At 40.2% G+C, this 26,590-nt stretch overlaps 1 protein-coding gene across 4 annotated transcripts in view; it reads right to left on the bottom strand.

Annotated features, from left to right (window-relative positions):
* Atp8a2 (ATPase phospholipid transporting 8A2) overlaps window positions 1-26,590 on the bottom strand; it is a 726,716-nt gene that overhangs the window by 443,400 nt on the left and 256,726 nt on the right. For all 4 annotated transcript variants that reach the window (XM_023714997.1, XM_023714998.1, XM_023714996.1 and 1 more), the window contains 7 exons: window positions 26,462-26,567; window positions 25,645-25,727; window positions 22,943-22,992; window positions 21,144-21,213; window positions 19,141-19,225; window positions 18,088-18,227; window positions 16,015-16,153 (listed from right to left, as the gene is read on the bottom strand). In XM_023714997.1, the coding sequence (XP_023570765.1) occupies window positions 16,015-16,153; window positions 18,088-18,227; window positions 19,141-19,225; window positions 21,144-21,213; window positions 22,943-22,992; window positions 25,645-25,727; window positions 26,462-26,567 (673 nt within the window). The remainder of the gene's footprint in view (window positions 1-16,014; window positions 16,154-18,087; window positions 18,228-19,140; window positions 19,226-21,143; window positions 21,214-22,942; window positions 22,993-25,644; window positions 25,728-26,461; window positions 26,568-26,590) is intronic.

The following is a 26,590-nucleotide window of genomic DNA, read 5'->3' as shown; positions in this document are numbered from 1 at the left end:
TATCCCCTTTTTTTGTTTAGCTTTGTCAGAGAGGGGTATTCCATTGCCATTTAAATATTGTAGGTGCATGAATTCAGCAAAATAATCCAGCTTTAGCTGACCTATTTCCTGAAGATCTTAAGTCCCACCTGAGGCCTCCTGGCTGAAATTTCTCCTTATTTCATTGCAAGTAATTTACAACCCTCTGCTTGGTGACCTGGTCAGAATACACAACCTTTAAAATTTCATTAAAGAGAATGTGAGTACACAAAACAGAGCCATCCCCTTTCTTAGTCTTTTTTTTATTATCAGAGTAAATGGGAAAAAAAAAAAAGTTTTCCCATTTGGCTCCATTCTGGTTAGGAAGAGTCATCAAGGGATTCAAAATACCAGCTCAACCATGAGGCTTAGAACACAGGTGGCATCATCGGGGACTCAGCTGCTTCTGGATCAGCAAGTTCAGCTGAGCACCTATGGGTACTGTGCCTGTGCCTTACTTCACAGGAGTCACAGGACAAGGTGAGGTCCACAAGTGGCCTAGCCTCCTTCTCCTTCAGGAGTTAATGGGACCAAATATGGAGACAAAAGCCCCAAGGATCTTTCTTCTCTTCCTTTTTTTTATTATTATTTTGCTAAATTCATGTACTTACAATGATACCAGTTTCCCTAGGACAGAGACATGTGTCATCGTGGGGTTAGGGTCTCAGAAGGGACACTTAGTGGAACCCTTGTGTCTCCTCTTTCTTCATGGGATGCCGTTAGAACAAGTAAGACTTGGTTATCTCCTTCTCCCAACAGGCTCCCCAAGCCAAGCCAATGGGAAACCTCTTGAACCACACTACTACATAGATTTCACTAGCTTCGCCACTAGGCCTTATTCTTGAAGAGTAAGAAAGGTTTGATCTAAAACAGGAACAGCTTATCTACTATTACAATATAGTTTGGGTTCAGTACAAAGTAGGAGGTGGCAAGAGATTGTTATGCGATGGTACTTTAAATTGTGAGACTAATCTCCAGTGGCAGTTCCTGCTTAAAACGTACAAGTGGAATGACATGCCTTACATTTGGGTTTTTGGTACTCTATCAAAGGGAAGGCTCAAGAGCTGTAGTGTGGAGAGTGGCCCCCAAGGAGGAAAGACATTCTAGATGATCTGACCCTAAGGTGCCCTGCTTGTCTCTCAGGGGGATGTGGGTCTCTCTGACCTGTTTGATGGAAATAGGAGGTCTTCTCAAGCTCCTTCTTATAGTCCCAGGCCAATAAATCAACTCTATTCCCTTCAACTGTGCTCATGGTTTGTTTGCAGTAGGAGTCATGGGCACATTTGGTGACCAGAACTGTGGAAAGGGTTGAGTTCTTGATCTGAAGTGCTGCTGTACACTAATCCACAACTTATCCTGGGGAGCAGGATGAAATACTTAAGCATAGGATACTTATTTTTTAGTTGCTAATGTCCAGCTGTACAAAAAACAATTAGACCAACTGTGAGGGGACCATAAAACTTTGGGTCTCAAACATTAACTCTTGAATTTGATTTATCATGACAGGATTTCAATTCATTTTGGCCACTTTCTGTACCCCAGATAAAATACAAAGACTCCTATAAGGGCATAGGTACTGTACTTCAAGAGGGATGAAAACCACTTTAGAACAGCTATTTTCCCTTCAACAGAAGCAAGCTGGATGGGTCTATAATGCTATCATGGAGCAGAAATGATGTCCAGGAAACTAGCTGTCCTTACCATAGGAAATAAGAGGTGCCTTAAACTCTGCTAACTATATTAAGTAGAGTCATTCAGAGTATAGAGGAAAATCCATTGTCTATCTTCTGTAACCAATTAGTAGGCTATATATATTCCAGAGAGCCAAAAGCACTAGTGAGACATTATTTAATCTTTCAATCAGCCCCAGATATTTGGCATATTTTAAAAAATAAATGAGATGAAGCCACAAACACCTATGGCCCAAACTGCTGGACACAGCCTTTTCCGTGTTCCTCAATCAGGACCCAGAGGAGAGGCAAAAGAGACAGGCTAGGATATGGCTGCTGCAATTGGTGATGCTTTAAACTCACTCAGATCATCTCAGGAAAAATCCAGGGACAGCTGGGGAAAGAGTTTCTGTTTCAAGCACAAGAGGACTGGACACTGGGCATGAGATTGCATCCAGCTGCTACCTGAGCCCTGCTCCATATGTGAGGCAGCTAAATGTGCCTGGTTCCTGGCACTGGAAGTCTGACTGTGCCCTCTCCCAGAGAGGGGCTAGGCCAGCCAGAACCCTTGGTAACTTCTCTGAAGAGACCCAGGGGAACCTGCAATGACCCTTACATGAACATTGCCATCTCCTCCAAGGAACTCTGGGTAATCTTGGATTTCATGGGTGAACTAATTCAATTACTCCTCTAGACCAATAGCCATAATTAGGGTCCAAGGAACAGCTAATCAGAGATTCTTTGCAGCTGTACTAACAGAAGAAGCTGAAAACAAACTAGAAGTTCTAACTCCATATCAGGTCAGAGTGATTCCAGAGATGAGATTACTTGTGGTTAACAGAGTAACAATTCACTAAGATTCTGATAATGTTCTTTGATCACTCTGAGGTTGTTATAGAAACTTTTAGTACCATTTACCCTGCTCCTTTGATGCCTACAGGCCCAGATGTTAGCCATTCTTTTTTTTTTTTAATTTTATTTATTTATTTATTAGAGAGAGAGAGAGAGAGAGTGTGTGGTGTGTGTGTGTGGCCAGCTCAGCCCACCAGGGGGCGGGGCTGGCTGGCATGTGGTGCTGGGGGATCGAACCGCGGTCCCTGATGCTTTGCTAAGCTTGTTCTAAGTAGGTGCTTTAGACCACTGAGCCATCTCTCCAGCCCTGTTAGCCATTCTTGTGAACAAGTGATCTACGCAAGCAGGCAGGACATCAGTGACCTGCCTCTCCAAGGCCCTGAAAAGGGGTGATTCACTGATTGAAGGAGCCTTGTCGATCATCTACAAAGCAAAGGCAGAAAACTGTACAACTCCTAGAAGCACTCCATCCTCCCAAGCTGGTTTCAGTCATGCAATGTAAAGGGCACCAAAGAGACATGTCTGTAGACTCCTTGGGAAATCAAAAGGCTAATAAGCAAGCAAAGACAGCCCTATCACCCCTCAGGACCCTAACGCTATTCCACGTTCCTGAATAAATATTTTGGTCTTTCCTCAAGGAACATAGTGACAAGCTATAAAAATCCTACATAGGTAGTTAGCCTCAATCTTCTGGAAAGATAGAAAGCGCTGATTAGATCCTAAAGCAAGCATTAGCAAAACTTTCCTGAAATATCTGAGTCATGGATCTCATTGCTGTCAATAGTGCTCTTGAGGATTCATAATATGCCCCAAACTGGGTAAAGTTTGATCCCATTTAAGATGCGATATGGGAGGTCATTTCTATCTTCTAATATGCTTGTAGACTCAGAGACCACTCTTACAGTATCTCATTAGTTTAGGCCAAGTACAACATGATATGAAAATGTATGACACAGTCTTAGCAGCTCCTGGACCACAGTACCCATCTCCTTTGTACTGGACCAAGTACTCCTAAAACCTTGGAGGGAACACATGCTGAACAACTAAAGCCAAAAACAGAAAAGCCCTGCTCAGTAATCCTTGTCACACCCACTGTAGTATATGTGGTAGAGCAATAACCAGATTCATCTGTCTAGAATAAAGCCAGTGTCACCTGAACTGTCTGAAGAGGAAGATCAACAAAAAGGAGCAAGCCACCCCTACAAGCCTCTGGAAGACTTGAGATTTCTCTTCAAAAAATGATGCCAGTGCTGCGATAGGAAGTATGGACATTTGACTTGCTCCTCATACTTGGACTAATAGTGAAGCTTAATGGCTAACAACTCTTTTCTCATTGTTTTTTGACAATTCTTTCTTTCTTCAATCCAGTCAGTGAGCCACAGCACTCCAAGGTAGGTGGAGACCTCATAATCTCAGGGTCTGCAGCCCCTACAGCTTGAAACCCTGTAGAAAACAAAGACCATTCTCTCAGTATCCATAAAGAACTATGGAGATTTGTGTCTCTCAGAGGCAACAAAATAGGAGATTAGGGCGTGGCAAGGTAGACATGACCTGCTAATCACAAGATCCCAGAACACATACACAGAAGACTTCCCAGTGTCCTACAAATGGACTTCTCTTGAGAACTTAAGCAGATTCTCAGATAGAACAACCCAGACCTGGCATCAGCCCAGGATGTGGGATCCCAGCACTGTCTCTCAGGACCTGCACGTACAAGTTCTCACACAAGGGTTTCCTTGAGTTTGGACAGTATAAAATAACAGACACCATGAGAAGCTCACTCTTATTGCTTTCCCCAAGATACCGCACCCTGTATCCTTCTATGTGTACTCTGATCCTCCTTTTCCCTCTTTGACTTGGGCCAAGCTCACTCTGAAGATCCAGCTTCTTCTCCACACATCACTTTTACTTTTCAGATAAACTTTGCTGCCTTTAAAAAATAATCCAACCATTTAGAAAGTTGGATCTCCCATCCAGGTTTTCCTCAATACTTCAAAATAACACATCAATGATCAAACAAAAAAGAAACAAAGCCTGAGCATGTAGAATCTTGACCTTGGAGAAAGTATGGGACAATCTCCAAGAAGGATCTTTAGCAACAATGTCCTGAAGTGCAGAGGAGCCTGGACTCCACACAGAATGTCTACAACAGGGGTGGACAACCTGTGGCCCTGGACACCTAGTACTGTGGCCCCACGATATTGTACACTTTTAACATTATATTGAATATGTTTAGCCTTATCTTCCTGTCTTGATAGTGCATACAAACTAGGCACAACTGAACAAGGGCACAATGTGGTGCTAACTCTGCTTTCCACACCAGCCACCCGCAGTCCATTCAAAATCCATGTGCATCAGATGTTACATGCCACTGTGCAAGTTGAAGAGAAATCAGTATTTACTGATAACAGTGCTTCAACCTAACTGCATGTGTGTGTGCCTATGAAGACAGGAGTTTCTTGTTATTAAGGAGACACGTAAAGCTTTCTTGTTTACTAAACTCTGAGTTTGTATTATTTCATGTTAATGTATACTATAATGAAAAAAAAACATGTTATTCTACTTATACACATCAGCTTTATACCTTATGTGTGACCCAAGAGAATGCTCTTCTTTGCCAGGGCAGCCCAAGCAAACCAAAGCTTGGAAACCCATGGCTTGGGCCTTCCCTTGCACAGAGGTGAGCGGAAACAGCCAAGGAGACAGGCATACTAAAGAAGGGTAATAACTCAGCTCTGCACTGATGCCCTTCCCTACCCAACAGGTTCACTGTTCATCATTGGGACATCCTCATGAAAGTACACAGCAAGTCTCAAGACAGGCAAAAATGAGGAACCAAGAAAAATTTGCCTTTTTGTGGTTGCTGTTCTTTGTGTAAGGGAGACAAGAAATGTTTTATTTATTTTTATAATACATAAAAGTTGGCTTTATTCTTGATTATTATTTAGAATATTTTGTAAAGCACCTCAGAACATACTTTTTATTTTTTATTTTGTATTGATTTTTTTATTATTAATTTTATTGAGAAACAGCAATGAAACAGATTCAAAACTGATTAATAGGACAGTTTCAACAATTAATACATTGCATATTGTTATCTTCTTAGTGGTTATTCATAGTACAAGATGCAGACATGATATCCTGTCCAAATACTATTAGTACAAATCTTTCTTCTCATTGAATTAAGAGAAAGTAGCTGTATATCTATCCTAACCATTTTGTATATACAGATACAAAATGGTCCTTCCAACAGCCAACATTTTGGCCCTAGCCTTTCAAGGTTAGTGAGGACTCAGGACATAGGAGAAGCTGTACTGTAACATCATGTAACTCAGTTGTGCCACAAATTTTCTGATCAAGAAGATTATGGGGCCACAGAGGAATGTGATCAATGATACAGTGTGTGCCTAAAGAGAGTCACATGGAGAGAAAACATTCTCTCAGGCTTTCACAGAGAGCAAACTGGTCAAGCAATGGCCATGACTCATCCACATGGCTGACACTGACAAAGGATCTACAAAGTGAGGTACAGGGTTTCAGGTTAAGTCCTGAGAGGACTTGACTATGTCTGAAACAAAAGTTACATTTTTTGTTATATAGTCTGCCTTTACCTTGGTCTTAACCATTAACCAGCAGAAAAGTATAGAAAAGAGGTATGAAAAGTGAAGCCATGTTAATATGCTGAGCTGTGGAAGGCTCAAGTCATCAGATTTGGACTTTGCCAGTTCTGTGGATAACCCACTACTATTGTGGAGTACTGGACTATATTGGAATATTTTGCTGAATTCATGAACCTACAATATTTGGATGGCATGGAATACCCATTTCTGACAAAACTGCACAAAAAAGGTGATATAAATGAAGGATAATGTTGTATCTGCATATACAAAATAAGATAGATATACAGCTACTTTCTCTTAATTCAATAAAAAGAAAGATCTGTACTAAGAGTGTTTGGACAGGATATCATGTCTGCATCTTGTGCTATGGATGACTACTACAAAGACAACAATATGCAATGTATTAATTGTTGTAACTCTCCTACCAACCTGTTTTGAAGCTGTTAAATTGCAAATTTTTTCTCAATAAAATTTAAAAAAAGGTTTTTCTTTCTTTTTTTTTTTTTTTTTTTTTTTTTTTTTTTTGGTATTTCTTAGGAAAGAGTCTACAGGGTGTTCAGGGTCTCACTACTAGATCAGACTCATAGTGACCTGCCTGTTTACAGCCTTCCAAGAGCTGAGATTACAGGCATGTGCCACCACATCTAGTCTCAATTGCCATCTCAGTGCACCCTGGGGGCAGGCCCAGGATGGCAAGCCTGGGGATCAAACTCCCAGCCCCTGCGCCTGCTTGCAGTTGCTTTAATCCACTGAGTTATTTGGCCTGGCTTGCAACATACTTTTTAAAGCACAAAATTATGGCTTTTAATCCAAATATCCTTTTTTAAAGCCATACAAACACTGTATCTACCAATAATTACTTCAAGGGACTGAGATTTCTTCTTAAAAACTAAAACTGAATAATTTAAAATCACAAAGCTACAAAGGTAGCTACAAAGGTAAATCCTTGTTTGATTTCTTATTTTAAAAAAGAAAGAGTAAATAATTTGCAAACATTTTCAAGTTGACTTTAACAGTAATAAGCAGTAAAAATGAAATTCTCTCTGAAAGCAATGATTGAATTGTTTCTCAAAATACATTCTTCCTTCCTATAAATCCTCAGATTAGGTCCAGAAGGGAGGTCTACATTTTATTTTCAGTTACAAAAGAGGATATTGGAACTTTAATCATTTTCCTCTACACTAGGCTTTACTCTTCATCCCTAGAGACTTCTAGCAACTCCATGCCACATAGACTGTTACAAATTTAGTATAACTAATGCAAAAGGATTTACTGGTAGTATTTTATTTGAACAACAGCTGCATAAGCAAGCTGTAATTTTTAAGCCCCCAGTTTCTGCTTTATTTTATATTTTGCAATTTAAGCAAAATGCCATTTGACAACTGAAGCTATGCAAAGATATTATGGAGAAACCGTAAGTATTTTTTTTCAAGCCATGGCAGGAGGAGGGTAATAAATAAAACTACTGACATTTTCATGAATTTAAGTACACAAAGCTAAAGGCTTCTGAGAAGAAACAGAATTTTTTTTAATGTGGAAAATGAAGCAAGATTTTTTGCTTAAGAGAATTATCACACGTAACACTTGCCCTAGACAGACCACAGAAGTTAGCTCAGTTAATTTTACCTTAACTAATGTGGCAAATTACATTATGTCAATCCAAGTTTGGTGTGCTTGATTTCTAATGTTTTTGGATAAAATGAGATCAACTCTTGGAGAAGAGCCAGGCAAGGAAAGTCAATCCACACTTGTAAATTGAGGTCTAGTTCTTTAATCTTGCAATCTAACAAGACGGCCATAAAATGGTTGAGAAGAGAACCTCTGGGAGTTTGCTTTTTACCACAGCTGAAATTAACAGCACACACCACAAGAGTGTTTAGTCTTTCTACACCTGAATATAATCAATATTCAAAGAAACCTAAATATTACAGAATCTATGGTACTTACAACAGGTCTTGATTTTATGACAATACCATACTACTTCATTACTATTACCAAACCAAACTTGAGATTTTCAGCCAGTGTCTTTATTTATTTGGCAAACTCATATTGTCAAAGATATCAAACCCAGATTTCTCTGGAGACTTTCTTGAAAAGGTTAGAAACAACCTACCCTCACCACATATTCTGAGATCTCATCAGCCAGGCCGCCCACCTGCTCCTGTGATTACAGAAGGCCTCCATTCCCAAGAAGCATACTGTTGGGGCTGAATGTTTTCACAGAAATTCTTTTTCTTTCTTTCTTTTCTTTTTTTTTCTTTCTTTTTTTATTTTTAAAGAAGATACAAAAAAGTAAAACAAAAGTTAGAAATCCTACATAATTTTGCTAAACAAAATGACAGGAATCAATACTGGTTGTTATATTGCATATTATTGTTTCAAAGTAGTTGTTCAGATTAGTAGATACAAGCCTGAAAGATTGGTCAAAAGAAGTATAAAAAATTTAAAAGGAGAGAGAAAAAAATCTAAGCATTCACAGACATTCTGGGTCAGTCTATGTTTGAGTGTGAATGAATGAAAAACACAGGCAGACACCAGGAACAGATAGGACTAAGACTGTCCCTCAAGCTACTCCAGATGCCAGCCACAAAACTGAGTTTAGTGTCTTTCATCATCCCGGGATTAGAAAGCTGAGGAATCACTCACACAGCCACACTGGTGGGCATCCCCCCCTCTAGATGCAGGCATTTTTTAGGAATCCTCATCACATCAAAAAACACCCTCGCTCTGTCGGCCTTATTACTTAAGCTCCTCTCCAAATGGGGTCATCCAGAGCTATTCTATTTAGTTATTTATTTCTTATTTTTTTAAGAAAATCTTGAAAGCTCAAGTCTTAAACTTATTTCATGAATAAAGCCTTCTCTAGCCTTTTGCAACTCATATTTTCTTCTGAGAACTGAATATTAAATATCAAAGTTAAGTGCTCAGATTTTAAGTATCCTAACATCTGTGTGATCTAGGGTAAATCACTTCATCTGTTTGTGCTTCTGCTTGCAGATAAGGCCTACCTGCATATGAATTTAATCACAGTCCTGTATACAAGACTCAGTACAGTATGGGACATGTAACAGATAACATTTGCTTATTATCTGTAATTGTATTATCTATATTACAAAAACTAGTCATGCTTAGTACCTATAAAATGTTGCTGTGGCTTGTATTTGGATGTCCCTCCAGAGCTTCATGAGCTCATATGTGGGGCTTTTTGGAGTTGGCTGGATCTAGGAGGTGTGATACCAAGATTAAGGGACTAAATTAGTCCAGTGATTAGAATTAACACAGTTCTGGGTGGTACCACCCAAAAGGCTGGTAACCTGTATGGGATAAAAGGGAAAGGCTGGCCAGTTGCTTACTCCTGCTGCTTCCTGCAGGCTTCGTCATGAGTTGTTGTTTCTCTTCTGCCATGCCCCTCTGCCAAGCCACCTTGCCTTGGAGCTGCCAGCTATGCACCAAAACATCTACAAACTGTAAGCTGAAATCTCTCCTCCTTTAACTTGTATGTGTTGGATATTTTGCTTCATCAACCAAAAAGGTAACTAAGATAGATTTTTGTGCCAGAAAAGTGGGGCTGTTACTGTGACATTATCTGGCCATGTGGTTCAGGAGCTTTTGGCCCTGGTCTGTGGAAAGAGTTTGGGAAGGTTTGTAGATGCCCACTGGAAAAGAAGCCCTGTAATGCTGTAAGCTGATGGGAGAATCTGATCAGAGCTCAGAAGACCAAAATACTGATAGAAATGCAGCAGTAAACACCAGGTTCAGGAGCTTTCAGAAATGAGGACTGCACTGGCTGTTGGACTCCAAACCATGTGTGTTATGCTTTGGCAGAAAATGTATCTGCATTTTGCTCCTATTCAGAGATGTTCTCTGAGGCTAAGATTGGGAATAGTAAACTAATTAATCTTACAGAAAAAAATTCAAGGTAATCTAATATTCAGGCAATGGCCTGGCTACTGTTGGGGGCTTTGAGCCAGATGTATGAAAAAGCACGAAAGGAGAATGATTTAGAACATTTTCACTTTGGCCAAAAAGGAAACTCTCAAGCAAATAGAGAAAACTTGGTTGCTAAAAAAGAAGAGAATAGAAAAAAAAAAAAAAAAAAAATATATATAGCCTCACTAGGAGCAGCAGGACTCTACCCTTTGCAGCCTCAAAATTGCAAAGGTAAAAGACTTTGCCTTGAGAAAAGAGACCCAGGGCACTGGCTTTCAAAATGGTGGCATCATAGAAAACTTTCTCAGGATTTGGTTCATAGTGTTTAGAAATCCAGACACTCAGCCCCTACAACCAAGAAAGGAGGAGGCCTGGCTAATGATCCAGCTGGTGGTAGATCTGGCATCATCCACAAGGTGCTTGTATCATGTGCTTGGAAAATATCAGAGTTGTAGGGTCAGGAAGGTTTCCACAGAGATTTCAGAAGGCCCAGGATGCCAGGCAGTATGCCCCTGACAAGAGCCATGCCTAAATCTGTGAATGTGAAGCCAAAGGTGCAGTGGGGGCCCTGGAAGAGTGAAGAAGCCAGGGACATGGGGTGCCTGAAGAAAGCTTCAAGGATAGAGGAAAATAGGTTACAGGGGACTAAAATCATTACAAAATGGGAACTGTAAAAATCCTCTCCTACTTTAACATGCATGTGTCAGGTATTTTGTTTCAGAGATGAGAAAAGTAACTAAGACAGATGCAGTTAGAATGTTCTCATCTACATCATTTGTCTTGCAATTGACTCACACCAATCAGGGAATGCAAGTAGCCCAAGCATCTAGTGGAGTATCTGAGGACAATGTTAGTCTGAATTTCCCATGAAAAACAACACTAACATTGAGAATGCTGCCAGTGTTATAACTGGACAACCAGCTTCCCCCAAGAATAGGGAATTATCTTTCTTTTAAAGAATAAGGTAATGTATGTAAGCAGCAAGCCCCATATTTACTCACTTTTCAAAAATAAACTAAGATAATATGCAAGTACCCCATATCACTTATAAACATAACTAATTCTTAAAAACATTTTAATTAAACTTGTAAGGCTGCTATATAAAGTGGTTTAAAAGTATCAACTGACAGTAAGATTCAGGGCTATGAGGGCCTCAAAACTGCAACTGAGAAATGATTGGAAATGACAGCTATTTCCAACTTAATGATTAAAGGTGGAATGCACACCAGAATTTTGTATGTGCTCATTCCACATACAACTAGAAAAAAATTGTAAACTCTGAAAATTTCATATGTGTTGTATGACTTATTAATAATTGTTTTATCCAGTTGTAATAAGAAAATGACAATCAAGTGAGTCACAAAGGCCACACCTGAAATTTCACTTTAGACTACATGATGCCAAATTTTTAACCTAAAAAGAAAACTGCCAACTTCCCAAAATGTAGTAAGTTAGCATAAATTCAAGTCTGGTGCTACATGAGCCTGAGAACATTACAGTTTCAAACTAGTAAAATCTAAAGGGAAAAGGGCCATCTATCTACATAGAACTCACTGGATCACAAGAGACTTAAAAATCTTGAAATTTTTTTTGACTATGTGTATTTGCTTCCTATGTATGAAGGAAAAGTCACACAATAAAAATAAATTCTCAAAGTACGTTTTATATCTATATGATAAAGAGAGCTAACAACCCCAAACACAAAAGCATAACAAATGTCACCAAATCTAAAGACGAACTCTTATGATATGTACCAGTACAAAATGCTGCCAATTAAAAGTGTGATTATCAATGATCTAAAAATTCAACTTCAGGGATATTTGATTAAAAAATATATGCATATTAAAATGGGTAAAATAATTTATTACTTTTTTCTTTTGTATCTGATTCATTGTAGTACCACCCTATACAGTGCAATTATTTTATATGGTATATTTGCTCCAAAAATAAATATTAATTAAATGTGAAAAAATAAATAAATAAGATGGGTAAAATATACCGTTTTTATGTTTTCTAATTCAAATTTCAGAAAATAATTTTTGTGAAAGTTATGAGAATCTCTTTAAATATTCCCTGCATCAAAAGTCAAGAACCCTGAGAACTAGCACAGGTTGGAGCACTACCTCGATTCAAAAATTTTAAATCACAAATACTCTAAAATCTGGTCAATTTTGCACTTTTCAGGGATAAATTGAAGCTTTTATCAGTAAATGGATGCAACTAGAGAAAAGAAAGTTTTCAAGAAATACTTGTAAATGGCACTAGCCAGACATTACCAATTTACTTTCTCCCCCGACATCCACCTCAAAGCAGAACTGCCAGCTACTTAAGTGTAGCTTCTCAAATATCTTTTAGACGCCCTCAAATACACAAGGAATGCACTCCTACATACAGTGCCCTAGGAGGCGGATCACCTTCCTATTACCAGGGGAAGAAGGACTGTATCACTGTGCACAACCCAAAGCCCCGTACTCTGTCCAGAGCATGATCTCGGGCTGCTGATAGCTGCCACTCTGTGGCTCAACACTAATTCTAATGAAACATCTAGACAATGCTTTCCTGAACCTTCTTGCTCTTTTGTAGGCTCAACAGATATCCTTGATATCACTTAAATGACACTTAATCCCTCCGCATTACCCAGGAATACAAGCTTGAGTTTGAATGGTAGAATAATAAAATAATTCAGACCTCATTCCTTTAAAGAACTCTGATTCCCTGGCTGTTAGAAACATACCAGCTAACATCATGGAAAAGTCTGAATATGACTGATAGCAGTAGATACAGTAGAAGTTGAGGAAACTTCCAGTATAAATATAAAGGCTTTTGCAACATCATCAGCTTTTATTTAATTTAATTTATTTATTTATTTATTTATTTATTTATTTATTTATTTTGCGGAAACAGGGATTGAACTCAGGCCCTTGTGCTTGCCAGGAAAGTGCTTATTCTACTGAGCCATCTCCCCAGCGCCATCATCAGCTTTTAAGTAGGAGGCATCATCTGTGAGTGGGCTTGAGAAGAATTCACTATGAAAGATCAGTTAAGAAGCAGCTAATGAATGTGATCACCCCCAGTACCAACATCACACATGTTACATTACTATACTTTCCTTGCTAAAGTACAACATAATCAGTATTTTTAAAAGTATTTGGATGGTTGTCCATTCATGTATAAATCTCAGAACAGGGTCATTAAATGCAATCAAAAATTTCCTTTACAAGTCATAATCCTATTGGTATTCTCAGGGTTGATTTTTCAGCCCTTTGTTTTCTTTACATTTATTCCCACTAAGCTAAACTGATAGGCTCAGATGTAATGAAGCAAAGAAAGAAAGGCCCATGTGTGCTCCCCAAGGGCGGGGTGACAGGACTGACAGGTGCTGCAGATGCTTCTGCAGCAGACACAATTGAGTGCTGACTGAAGTTAAGTCTGGAGCAAAGAGCATGCATATAGTGTGAGTCTGTAGGAGCGCTCAAGATCTGGGAAGTAAAAACATCATTACTACTACTCATTTATAACCTGAAGGGTTATGTCCACGTTTTCCATATCACTTTAAGAGGGCAGAAAGCATATCATATTAGATAAGTTTCCAGTGTTTAGGGGCAGCAGTTGTGTTTTCTAGGGATAACAAGAACCATAGGCTGTGTCATGGTCTGGGGTTCTCACAAGTGGAACAATGTAATACAGGATACATTTTATAATAGTATTTTATAATGAATCACCCAAGAATCATATACAAGAAGTGTGAGAAATCTGTCCACACACACAAACATTAAGACTCCCACTGATGGCTTGGATCCTAATATTCTGCATGAGTCCAAATGAAAACCTATAGCTCATTAACAAGGCCTCCCACAAGTCTAACCTGAGGCTTAGAACCCACAACAACCAAGTCTCAGGCAAGTCCACTTCACAGATCCATGCTGGAAAGGCCCAAAGGTCAGTGGTAGAATCTATGCCAGTGGAATAAGGGATCTGTGCTAGCAGGCTGAGGGATCTATACTACAGCTAGGAAGCAATGTTCAAGGTAAGCACCAGAGCTCCCCAAAAGTACCATGGCCATCCTCAGTAACGGTAAGGTCCTGAGCTCCTCCTGTGATGAGGAAAGCAGAGTTCCCCTCAGGAAGCCCATGTGACAAGCTTCTCCATGAGGCTGAGCAGTGCACCATCTTCCCTGTTGGAGCTAGAAGGTGATGCTCAAGATGAGGACCAGAGCTCCTTCAAAGTAGGAAAACTAGCATGACACGGTCCTCCAGGAGAACTAGCAGCTACCTTCCAACAGCTCCAATGGCTTCTCCAAACAGCATCACTAATAGTGTTCTGGCAACATCTCCTGTTCTGCCTTTATGCTGCTGGCAACAATTCTCAGATAGGCCTCCCATATCCAGTAGCATGCTAGTTTAATTCAGCTGGGTGTAATAAGCTGACCACCAATTTGAAATCCACTATAGGCTCATAGGCTTTTCTAGCCAAATTTACATTGGCAACAATATCTGAAAGACCAACATATATACGGATACAAAAAGCACACAAAAAGTAGATACACTATTCTTTAGTTATGAGGATAGTACGCAGCATCAAAGGGCTATGCTTGAGGTTTTATTTTCTAGCAGCAATGATGAGTCTGTGCTGAATTCCCATCACACTCCTGTCCCAAACTCTACAACTTAAGTGACAACACAAATTCAGAAGCAAGGTCTACATCTGATGCCTCAAATAATGTTCACAAAATCACACATTGTTCTCTGTGTCTTGAATTTCTGTTGTTTGAGTTCACCTTATGGTAAGAATTGTTTGAAATCCATTATCAGTAAGAAATGATTACATGGCATTTGTCTACTTTTCCAAGAAATGGGACTCTTCCCAAGGGCAGGTGTTATCTACAGCTGAGATTATCTGAGATCAGAGCTAACTCAAAAGAGGCGGTTTTGAGGAAAAGGTTGCCTCAATACCAAAATATTTAACCCAAGGAGACTACCTTAAGCAGAACTATACTCACTGGAATTCAGGATTTCTACTCTGCTTTCTTTTAAAGGCAGTGACAACAGAGACTGTTTCCATAAAGACATTATATTATGCCACCATATTCATTTTAATTCCTCTGCATGAGGTCCTATTTTATAATGGTGATCAAAATAGATGTAATTTAAAAATACTGCAAATGATCAGAGTTAGATTTTTAGGGCTGGGGAGATTCCTGCCTGGCAAGTGCAAGGACCTGGGTTTGATCCCAAGTACCACATGCCATGCCAACCCCGGAACCCCAAGAATACCAATCAAGCCACTGAAACTGGGAGTGGTGTTGCATGCCCACAATCCCAGCGCTGGGGAGGCTGGGACAGGAGGATCGCTACAAATCTGAGCTGCACTGCAAGACCCGGTATCAAATAAAGAAATAAGATTTCCTTTAAAAATTTAGATTTTTTTTTAAAAAGTGAGTCATTTCAACTCCTTTTAAAGCTTAAATTGTGCTTCCATACCATAATGATTGTGAATTGTTTCCTTTCTGCAATTTCCGCATCTCAGAAGCTCCGCAAGGAAGAGCAACCAAGATGGGGAAGAAGGTATGAAACTCACAAAAAAGTACATCCGTTGGTAAAATTATCAAATTTGGTTACAATTATGGGTGTGGCACACATTTAAATCTAGTAATAGCCTCTTGGAGTGAAGAAAGCAGTAAGAAAATAAAAGATTCCAACTCAAATTCTTTCTTCGAAATGTGTTTCTTTTCCGGAAGCTAGGATGGCTTCAGTGCTTTCAACAGGCAGACAGGATGTGAAAGAGCATTTTCACTGGATCTGGGTAAACTCTCTGATCCTGTGAGTAAAAATTTTTATACCACATCATCTAAATACCTAGGTATACCTACCTACAAGACACTTAAGAAATACCAGTGCTAGGAAATTATTTTAAAAGTCATTTACCTATGTTGATTGCAGTTTCCTGTTTGTCTCCAGTCAAAACCCATATCTTAATTTCTGCCTTCAGCAGAGTCGCTATGGTTTCTGGAACCCCAGTCTGAAGGCGGTCTTCTATGGCTGTGGCTCCCAGTAACAGTAAATTCTAGATTGAAAAACACCTTCAGTTAGAGATCAGTCACAATTCATAACAATGCTGACAAAGCCAACCAAAAAGTTCTGAGATGGTTAACTCAATCCTCTACACCAAACCCAGGTCTGTAGGTGACTAATGATATCTAGGTTTGGGGCATTCCAAACTCTTCACCATGCTGGGGCTGCTCCACACACAGGGAACTAGCACTCATCTTTCATTCCTTGGTCCTGAGGCATGGCAGGATAGAGTGCACAAGGAGGTGACTGTCCCAATGTTAACAGTGGATGAGCCCGTGCTCTCATTCCACCGCAAAGTAAAGCATCATGCTGCATTTAACTTCTGAGAAGAACTGATTTTAGCTGATCCTCTCTCATCTGGAGGTATAATGACAAGAGATCATGCATGCACAAGGGCCCTGGGTTGAATCTCCAGCATCATTTACTAGCTAGAGGGAAAACACCAAAGTGTCTTAAGATTAGGTTGTATAAAATATGTCCCTTTGTCGTACTCTTCCAAGCAGTTGCACTGAGGATGGCTGTCATTGTAATGAATCTCTATAGATACTTGGGCTCTGTCTACCATCACACAGATTCCAGAGAGCTGCACAGAGGGCCCACGCATCCCCACAGACATACCCCAGGTCTCTCTATGACACAGCATTTTAGCTCTCTACAACTAGACCACCAGAAAGTCCAGCTGCTTTCCTGAGTACTACATACACATGGCACACATCTGATTACATTTTTCTGATCCTAAAAGTAATTTTGGATATTTCCAGTATGAAATTAAACTTGGCCTAAACTTGTCTCTATACTTGGTCTAAAAAATTTGGCCCAAAATGGAATTTGCGCAGTAGAAAGCTATATCTTAGACTGATAAGCAAACTGCAACCCAACCAAAAAGTATACCCCTAAAACGAAGCAAGCAACTCTTACTAATGAAAGAAGCTGAGCCTCCAGCCAATCAGGGACTGCAATGTGTCCCTATGTGGCAAATGCTGTCTGAACCAACCCAACAGTTTCTATGTGTCACCCTCTTTTATCTTGCTGTAAATACAGCTTGTGCATTAAGTGAGCTCTGGTTGTCATCTTCCATCAGGAGTGCTGCTCTGTTTAGAACTTTGCCTTGCTCAAGCAAATTTAGATGATGTTAACTCGTCTTTTTTTATTCTAACCAGTAAAGCAGGGAAAAATCCATGCTTGATTTTGGTATCACTGCTATTAAGATTTCATTAAAATGACCAAACATGAACAACTGAATATAAAGCTGTAGCAAACACTCAGAAAAAGCAAAGGGGAATTTTTTTTAATGAAGGAATGAAAAACAGCAAACAATTGATGTCCTTAGATGTGTTGAAACTGAAAAATGATCCCATGGTTCCTAACATCATTGGGGAAAAGGTGAAGCTTAGTTTCCAAATTTGAGAGAATCTAGGGAAGTAAAAAGAGACCTAATGTTTAAGTCATAACAAAAAGTAAAATAAAAAATCAAAGTAGGCTATAAAACATATAGTAAAGCATAGGTATTATTAGAATAAGTATATGCAAGGTCTAATCAGCCTACTATACAACATTCTCAAAAGGGTAACCTAATAGCTTCACATAACTCAACAGGGTGACCTAATATCATGAAGTTCAATCTTAGGGCAAACCCAGAAAGTAATTGACACAGTTTTTGCTTGATATTTCTTTCTTTCTTTTATTTTTTACCTGACATTTCCAAAGATATCATTAGCTGTTTGCTCTAGGTGGCTAGATCTTTCAGATAATCTCCGAATACTAAGTGTTTCTAAAACAAAGACCGATTCAAAGCTAAGAGTTCATCAAGACATTTAGAAAAAAGAAAGCACTGCTATATAGAATGCATTCTTCTTCAAAGACTTTGTTCAAGTAGGCAGTAAGGTCCTCCTGTAGGATCAGAAAAACCACTCCCTGTGTAGTCACCTTCTCGATGATCTCGTAACACTCTTCCAGCCTCTGAGCGCGGTCTTTCAAGATGATGCTGGCTTCCTGATAGACTTTCAGCCATTCCTCATACTCATGCTCGGAGAGGTCAGCGTAAGCCACACAGAGGGTCCGCAATCCTGCAAGCAGGCAGTGTGAATGGGATAGAGAAGATGCTATAATTTACATCCTAAGAGAGGTCATGTGTCTTCCTTTTACATCCCCACGCTCAAGTAATAAAAGAAGGGCCTGCTTTCCAAGCCACTCTAATTCAGCATTCACACATCTACAGAGGGAATTTAAAGAGGGCTCTACTGTATTCTTAAAAAAAAAAAACCACTTTTCTATAAATCTTATAAATGTTGTATAGCAGAAGGTGCAGAAGCCATGCGCATGCACATGTGTGAGGCAGAAATCTTCAAGTGGGATGTGTGTTTCAAGACAGCAATAAAAGCCCAATATGGGATCACATTAAAGATCCTAGTTTCCAAGCAGCTGTGCCCTGGGGTAAGCACACATGTGCTCACACTCCTCTGTGCCGATGCTCTCGTGCAGCCCCACGAACACACCATGGAGCGCGAGCAGCAGCAGCAGACTCCAGCTACCATCACAGCCCCTCGCAGGAAAATCTGACTTCAGCATTGTTCTGGGCTTGCAGAGAGCTCCTCTCCTGCTCTCTGTGGGTTAGGCGAACTACTTCCTTAAGTCCTGGATAAGCCAGTGTCATAATCATAACAGGAGAGGCACAGAGAAGCACATTTTCCAGGATAGGAACACGATGCAACTTCTGTACTCCTAGTCAGAATTAGCAGAGTCACGTCAAGAAATTGAATTTGGTCTTTGCCCCTTATTTTGCCACTGCCAAAGGCACAAAATGTGGCAGTGAGAGGGGATCGGGTAGGCACCTGAAGAATACACTCCTGTGAAGCAAGCTAAGTGTTTCATCCTAATGATGCATCTACTCAAAACAGGACTGCCTACCCAAGCATCAGCTGTAAACACTTAAAAGTACAGCTTCAAAGATCAAAAATAAACTTTTTGAATTTTGCTTACCTTCTGTAGCAAAGTACTCCAGATGGCATAATGTTTCCTCCATGTACTTTGAATCTTTTGAAAGTCTTTCAAAAATTACATTATCCTATAAAAGAAGGAAACATGGATTGTAACTGGCAGGCCCTTACGGAAATCTTCCCGTCAGCATGCTAAGCATGGTTTGGTTTAATTGTGTTTATTCAGTGGACATGAAAATACTTGAGTGGGTAAGATTAGTCTTTGGTTGGGCTCAGGCATGAGCTTTGAAAAAAAAAAAAAAAACTGGGCATGGATATGTCCAACAAAACCAAAAGCTATTATGTACCTTAAAAGCCAAGTAAAAACATGGTGGGACCTTAGGAGGCAACAGAATAACCAAGGACACAACAGTACGTAAGTTCACACACTATCTACCAACCCTCGCCCTAAAGTACAGACTGAGTATCCCTTGTCTGAGTTACTTGGAACCAGAAGTGCTGCAAACTTTGGAGGTTTTTTTTTTCAGATTTTGGAATAGTATCTGCATATACATGAAATATCTACAGGTTAGGAACCATGCCTAAACACAAAATTCATTCATGTTCCACATACACTTTATTCACACACAGCCTGAAGGTGGTTTTATACAATACATTTGCTGTGCCTGTATTTTAATTTATATGAGGTCAGACACAGAACTTTCCACTGAAGTCAATGATCAAAAGATTGAGATTTTGGAACATTTTGAATTTTTGGATTAGGGATGTTCCACCTGTGATACAGAAATGTTAGAGGTTTTCTATATAGAAACAGAAGGAGTAAAATACACATCCTAAAGTTACTCAAGTACGGCTTTGCTTGCCAACACTGGGGTCACCTTATAGCCCAGTGCCTGTGACCGTTTGCAAGGCTACAAGCAGGACTGGAGGTCTGAGTGCCACAGATAAACTATCAAATGTGCTACACATTGCACTGTATCAGGACATGGATTTCAAAAACTAGTTTGGTTTAGGGGCAGGTTTGGAGATATAGTGATTGAATTCTATCAGAATGAAATAACCCTCGCAGCATTCTTACATGTGCACTGTTCCATGTGTATAGTATAGCCTTCCTCTCTCTGCTACCTCTCACATTCTAGGATGCTGAGAACACATGGGGAAAAAATAGAAATTTCTAAAAATGCATCATGGGATGCATCTCAGGGACTTTAACTAAAGTTGCTGTCATAAAATCAGTATTCTTTTACAGGTCTAAATACAATGCCTTTAGAAATCCCACACAGTATTCATTTTTAAAATCCCTAGTCATGGTGCACTAACAATCTTTTTTCTTACACCTGGTAGAGATTAGTGAGATTTTTAACCAATATTGATCCTGGGATAATGTCGGATGCTTGACATAGTCTCATAAAATAAGCATAGAAGTTCTTTCCCTCCACCCATAAGACCACCATTTAACAGGATATAATTTTACAGTAAGATTTATAAACAATAATATCTTTCCTTAGAGATAGCATCTTTGGGTTTGATCATGGGTGCTGGCAACACAGGACAAAATTCCTGACCCAGGCAACTGACCAAAAGGAGCTGGAAAAATGCAGCCACACAAGCACACTCCCTGTGGACCTACTGCCATGAAGAGAACATAAATCATGATGACTCGGAAGCACAGCTGCTAGAGAACCACCTTCTACCGGATGATCTAAAGAAGCTCGGCACAGGCCAGCACATATTACTTTATAGAGTCACAACACAATGGTGGTAAAACTGGAGTCAGAGCTCAGCCTCCACACTGAGTTGCTTCCCACACTGAGTTGCTCTTTCTGAAACTAATAGCTGACTGGACGCACACTCCTCCGACTGCCCCTGCCATGCTGCTCGAACCACAGTATCTTCAGGAGCCATATTGCTATGACCTCAGCCCAAATGAGCTTTTAAATGTTGAGCAAACAACTAGGGGATGAGGAGATCAGCAGTTAGGAAAAGCAGTGGGTTAACAAGGTAACCAGCAATGCCCTGTTTAGGAGACACCATGCAGACACTTACAGCACCCTTACAGTAGAGTCGAAGCTGCCCCGAAGGAGTTCGGACAATTACAGACATTCTTTTCCTGTCACTGTAAGAAAACAGAAAGTCGTCATGGGTCTGTTCTATAGAAAGAAATTATAAATAAGCAAAAGGGCCCTAATTCAGCATGAGTCCTCGCCTCTCTCTTCCACACACATCTGTCGTCACGGTCCATTCCCCACTCTCCGGGCTTCTGAGCTTCCTGTTGCCCACATTACTTCTCCTCTTGTTGTTGCCCACTTAGGCAGGCTGGCCTCACCGCACAGGCCCTCCCCTACACCAGCGGGCTCCTAGCACCCAAGACTAGCCATTCTCTACCCCTGTCCATTCTTCTTATACCTTTTTTGACATTTCACCTTTCTGAAATGGACCTCAAGTCCAGTGGGGTCCAGACACCCCTCTTTGTGGCCTCCTCATTTGATGATTCCATTGAATAGCACACTCTGAAGAATGGGAGCCTCAATTCTCCAGTTCTCAATAAATTTCCACATCCTGACCTGTAGGACTGTCTTACCTGGATTTGTATTCTTGCTTAGCTACCTTAGAAATTAAAACTTTTGTTTTCATTTCTAGATGAATAAAATCTAGCACCCCAAAAGGGTACCATAGAATTAAGTGTATGAGGAAAACAATGAGGCAATTAAAACCACCATTATAATCACAAATGACATTTCTCTTCCCTCCTATCTTGTGGTCTTTTTAAAATACATCTTTGCATCTCTATCCATATTCATATGTTTTTATCTAACTCTCTTTATACTCTTTTACCATTAACCAACAGTTCTAGTTCATGTAGCCACTACACAACACAGATTCTAACAGGAAACTTTTGGGATACAATGTAAAATCTAGAAAGATGTGTAATATGCCTCTGACCACACACTTCCTACGTGAACTACTCGTTATTCACCATCCCCTGTCTCTCACTGAATGTCCAACCCAAAGGGCTTCTGATCCACCAAATTCAAGCTTAAAATCCTAAAAGTAGAGACCAAGGCTAAAAAGAATTTCTTAGAATGAGATTAAAAATTGACCATCAAACAGCATATAGTACAAACTATGAATCATTTAACAAAGGTTCTTTAAAAACCCTCTAATTTTAATCACAGGAAAAGATATTTTTAGGTATCAATAAAACCTAGCCCTAGGAATTAGTCATCAATGTGGTTCTTCATAACAAATCATGAATTTTCCCAACAAATATTTCTGGATATATATATATATATATATATATATATATATATATATATGACTTACAATATATAGAAACACAATATATATTAATATATATATATACATATATATTCCAACATATATTTCTGAACCGGGGATAATGCTTTGGAATGTGTACTAGAGGGCTGCCCTACATAGACAAGGCCTCTGATGGGATAACTGATCAGAGTTGTCATCATTTATCAGGTTTGCAGGCCCCAGAGGAGCACTCAGGTGTGGCAGAAGGCATAACCTCCTGCCAAAAACACCCTCACACAGTGCCTACGTGGATGTGTGTGTGTCTGTTTTTGCGCGTGTCAGGGGTCTGTGGAGCTCTGGGGGGGGGGAGGGATGTGTGTGTGTCATTTTTTGGAAAAAAAAAGAAAGAAAAAGGACCTACTTCACTTTCTTTCACTGAAGTCAAAAAATTAAATAAAAAAGGATTGAGGAGGTATATTTTACTTTATTTAATGCTTAAGTATTAATCCTATCAAACATTTATGTGAATGTGCAAATAAAGTTTTAAATAGATATTAAAATTTCAAGTATATGGAAGAGAAACATACCTGGAAAATTCCAAGACATTAAGAATCCCAAATGTCTGTTCCTGTCCCATCTGCAGTAAGAAAAACAGGCAAAATAGCAAAATAGCAAAATCTCAAAGCATCTGCCCGCAATCATAAATGCTTTCTTCCCATCCTCGAGCCTCTGATGACCACCTCTTCACCTGGAGCTGGTCTCTCACAAGTTTGATGGGATCACAGCGCCCTCTTCTGGTATGATAGAAGCTTCTCTTCCCTCAGTTACTACCTCTAAGTGATGACCGGGAAAGAGGCAAGCTACACAGCACCCTCAGAAACCCTGTAGCCAGTGATGCTTGATAAGCTCAGGATTTTACGCATTTGATACAGGTCTATGCATATATCTTACTAGCACATGTCCCCAACAGGGTGAGACCCCTGAATCTTCTGTCAAAAAACATAAGACAGCCAAGCCAGCTGAGTAAGGGCCATATAGACCACAAGTAGGCTTGTGTCAGTCCTCAGCAGGTTTAATGCCAAATTACTATTCCCCAAATTTGCAGGGGAAAATTGGAACTCAAAGGTTGAGAGATTAAGAGTTCCAGATAAGGGATTATGAACATACACCTGGTCTTAGGATGACTAACATTAAACGCTCCTTTGGAGTCTCTCAAGTTAGAATATCAATATTCACAATTTCTCCACCTGAAAAAAGTTTTAGATTGTGTTCACACCATTTCCAAATTTTTAAATTTGATAACACATTAACCAATGGTTAACTGGTTATCCTTAGCTGTCCTAAGACTCACAATCAAGGTGAGTCCACTTATGCCACTAAGTATGTGACCTTCTTATGAATGATGACAGTATTATTCTCTCAGGCTTCACAGAAGTATCAATGAAGTAACAGACAAATTACCACATCTGTGACTGAGCCAGTTATCATTTCCCACCACCGTTCTGTACCCGTCTCACTGCACCCTAACGTACTCCTAATGATGCACGTAAGCCTTCCCTGCTCACTGCCAGCAGCAACTTCCTCTACCCCACGGTCACACCAACCATGTTTTCACAAACACAGTTGGGAGTTGTGGGGAAGGAGGGACATGCAAGTGTAACCTTTTGGGAAAAAAAGAAAAAGAAACAGCCACAAATCCTCTAGTTGCTCACCAGCTCCTTCCACAAAGGGTTCTTGCTGACCACCGTGACCACAGACATGGCTACTGTGACCACCTCAACAACCCTTTTTTTCTTAGAATTTGTGACTTCAGTGAAAGAAAGTGAAGTAGGAATTGTGAATATTGATATTCTAACTTGAGAGACTCAAATGAAAAGGAGCGTTTAATGTTAGTCATCCTAACATCATCTTCCTTTGTTTGTTTTTCTTTTTTCCCCAGGGCACCTATTCTACTGTACTATCTTCCTGGCCCCTTTTTGTTTTTCTTTTTAGTCACTATGAGGGAAATTCCACAATCAGTATTTCATTTTGCTAATAATGACTGCACTTTTCCTAAAGCTGTCCTGCGTTGATTGAAAGAAAGTAGAAATAAATGTGATCAGATCACCATACACCAAAAGAAATTGAAGATGCCAAGAGATTGGCATTTTGTATGAAGTCTGACATTTTACAGATTTCAGTATTTTCTAAATAAAAGGAAAAAAATTACTATACTGCTTAGAAGCTAACTTCAAGTATGTTTAAAAGGTCTGGGGACTTAAGAATGTATTAAGCTAAAAACTATAGTACTGCATCATTTTTCCCCAAATTGATGGGATGACAAAGAAGACATTAACTGTCAGCAGGACTTCATAGGCCAAAGAGGGACACAACATTTGAGATTGGTCCTCATAGCAACAACGGTGCTGTTCCTGTCCTAACCATCATTGTCCCCTGTTGCCCATACAGGTGGGGCTTTGCTAATGTGAAAATCCAGATTCAAAGATATTTGCAGCACTGAAGTGCCAACACAAGGAAACCCACACCTGACCTCCTGGGAGCAGTCAGTCAAAACACAAGTGCACTAAAATTTCTGTAAAGATGTCTTTCAGACTGTGTGGACAAGGTGTCTATGACACATAAATGGATTTCAAGTCTAGACTTGCAGCCCCTCCCAAGGCATCTTCTTATGGCTATGCCAATAATTCAAAGTCTGAAAAAGAAACTGAAATCTGAAACATTTCAGGTTTCCAAATATATTGAGTAATGGATACTCAATTATCTGATTACTAAATGTCTCCTCTCTGGTGAACAGGAGAAAAACTCAAAACAAATAATAACAACAAAACAAACTCCTTGACATCGGGGAGGAGACACAATCATAAATGTAGAAGATCTCAAGCTCTGGCTCCCACCCCTCATAGCCAGAGACAATGCCTATGGACGGAGGGTCCCTGTGCAGCTCTTTGGTGCTGCAGCTAGAGATGTGTGGAGTCTGCCTCAGAGACAGGGGGACATGACGCCATTCTCCCAGCTTCAGGAGAGAAGACTTGCAAAGTTCTTTGCCACAGTGATACAACAGTGTACTGAGGACTTACAGAGCTCTTTCAAAGGGAGAAATTATAGCAATGCCAAGTAACAGATATGAGGTGATACAATGACATAAAATTATAGCAACTGAGTATTTCAAGCCTATTATTTCCCCCTCTGATAAAAGAAAAAAAAATCTATCCAGGACCTTCACAATGAATACATGATTTCCAACACACAATCTTCAGAGGTCTGGAATGTGCAAAGATTCAGCCCTTACCGCCTCTATGATGACAGAGTATGGGGTTCTGGCTGTGAAGACGAAACCCAGCTTCTTGGCTCCTTTCACCAATGCAGCTTCATCTGTCAGGCAGAAGTTGGTGAAATACCGGTTAATCCTGCATTGTGACAGAATTCTCTTAAGGGCCATTCTTCAAACTAAAACTCCTCGTGGTAAGGTAGACGGGTGCTATCTGTGCAGCAGTAAGGACCTCTTGAGGGGTCAGGAGACAGGACCCCTCACTCTTCCTACCACATAGGCCCAAAATAAGCCCTTTGGTAGGATGCAAAGATGTGGGCTGAGAGCTAACTGACCAGGAAAAGAGTGACCTTCACTCCTGCAGTTCTCAGTTGGGACCGAGTTCTCCTAGGCAACCTGATGCTGCATTCTCACTGACTGAGCATCTCTTCCCAACAAGGCTGCATCTTGGTTGCAGTACTGTGGGATTCAGACCACCTAGAAGCAGGCAAAGAGCAGTGGCTCCAATACACAGCATCCTCAGGAGCTGCAAATCTACAACATGATTGATGCATCCCCCGGAGTCTCTGGAAGATTCTTCCTGCACCAGTAACTATTGCTGAGAAATGCCAGCTGGCAGGGGTCAGGTCCTCTCTGACATCAAAGGGTCACCAAGACAGTCATGAGAGCCCAGAACTGGCTCTTGCAAGTTTCATATCTGCAGCCCAACCTGGGAGTACTGTGAGGCCAGCAGGGCTTGGGGTGGGGGGAAGCCTGTTCCCTGCTTCTCCCCCAATCCCCACAGATACCCCCATCTCCAGGGTGGAGCTGGCAGGGCACAACCACCAAGTACCCTCACCTGGGGAGGAGGCCTGGTACAGGATCTCATCTCCATCCTTCTCAGGAACGACAGTGTGGCACACAGCCAGCAGGGTGAGGAACTCCTGTATGCAAGGGGCTGTAGGCTACAAGTAAGAGACTACGTTAG

Source organism: Octodon degus, unplaced genomic scaffold (genome assembly GCF_000260255.1).
Source record: "Octodon degus isolate 3935 unplaced genomic scaffold, OctDeg1.0 scaffold00038, whole genome shotgun sequence".
NCBI lineage: Eukaryota > Metazoa > Chordata > Mammalia > Rodentia > Octodontidae > Octodon > Octodon degus.
Note: the sequence above shows the minus strand (reverse complement) of the source record. Positions and strands in the feature narration are given on the sequence as shown.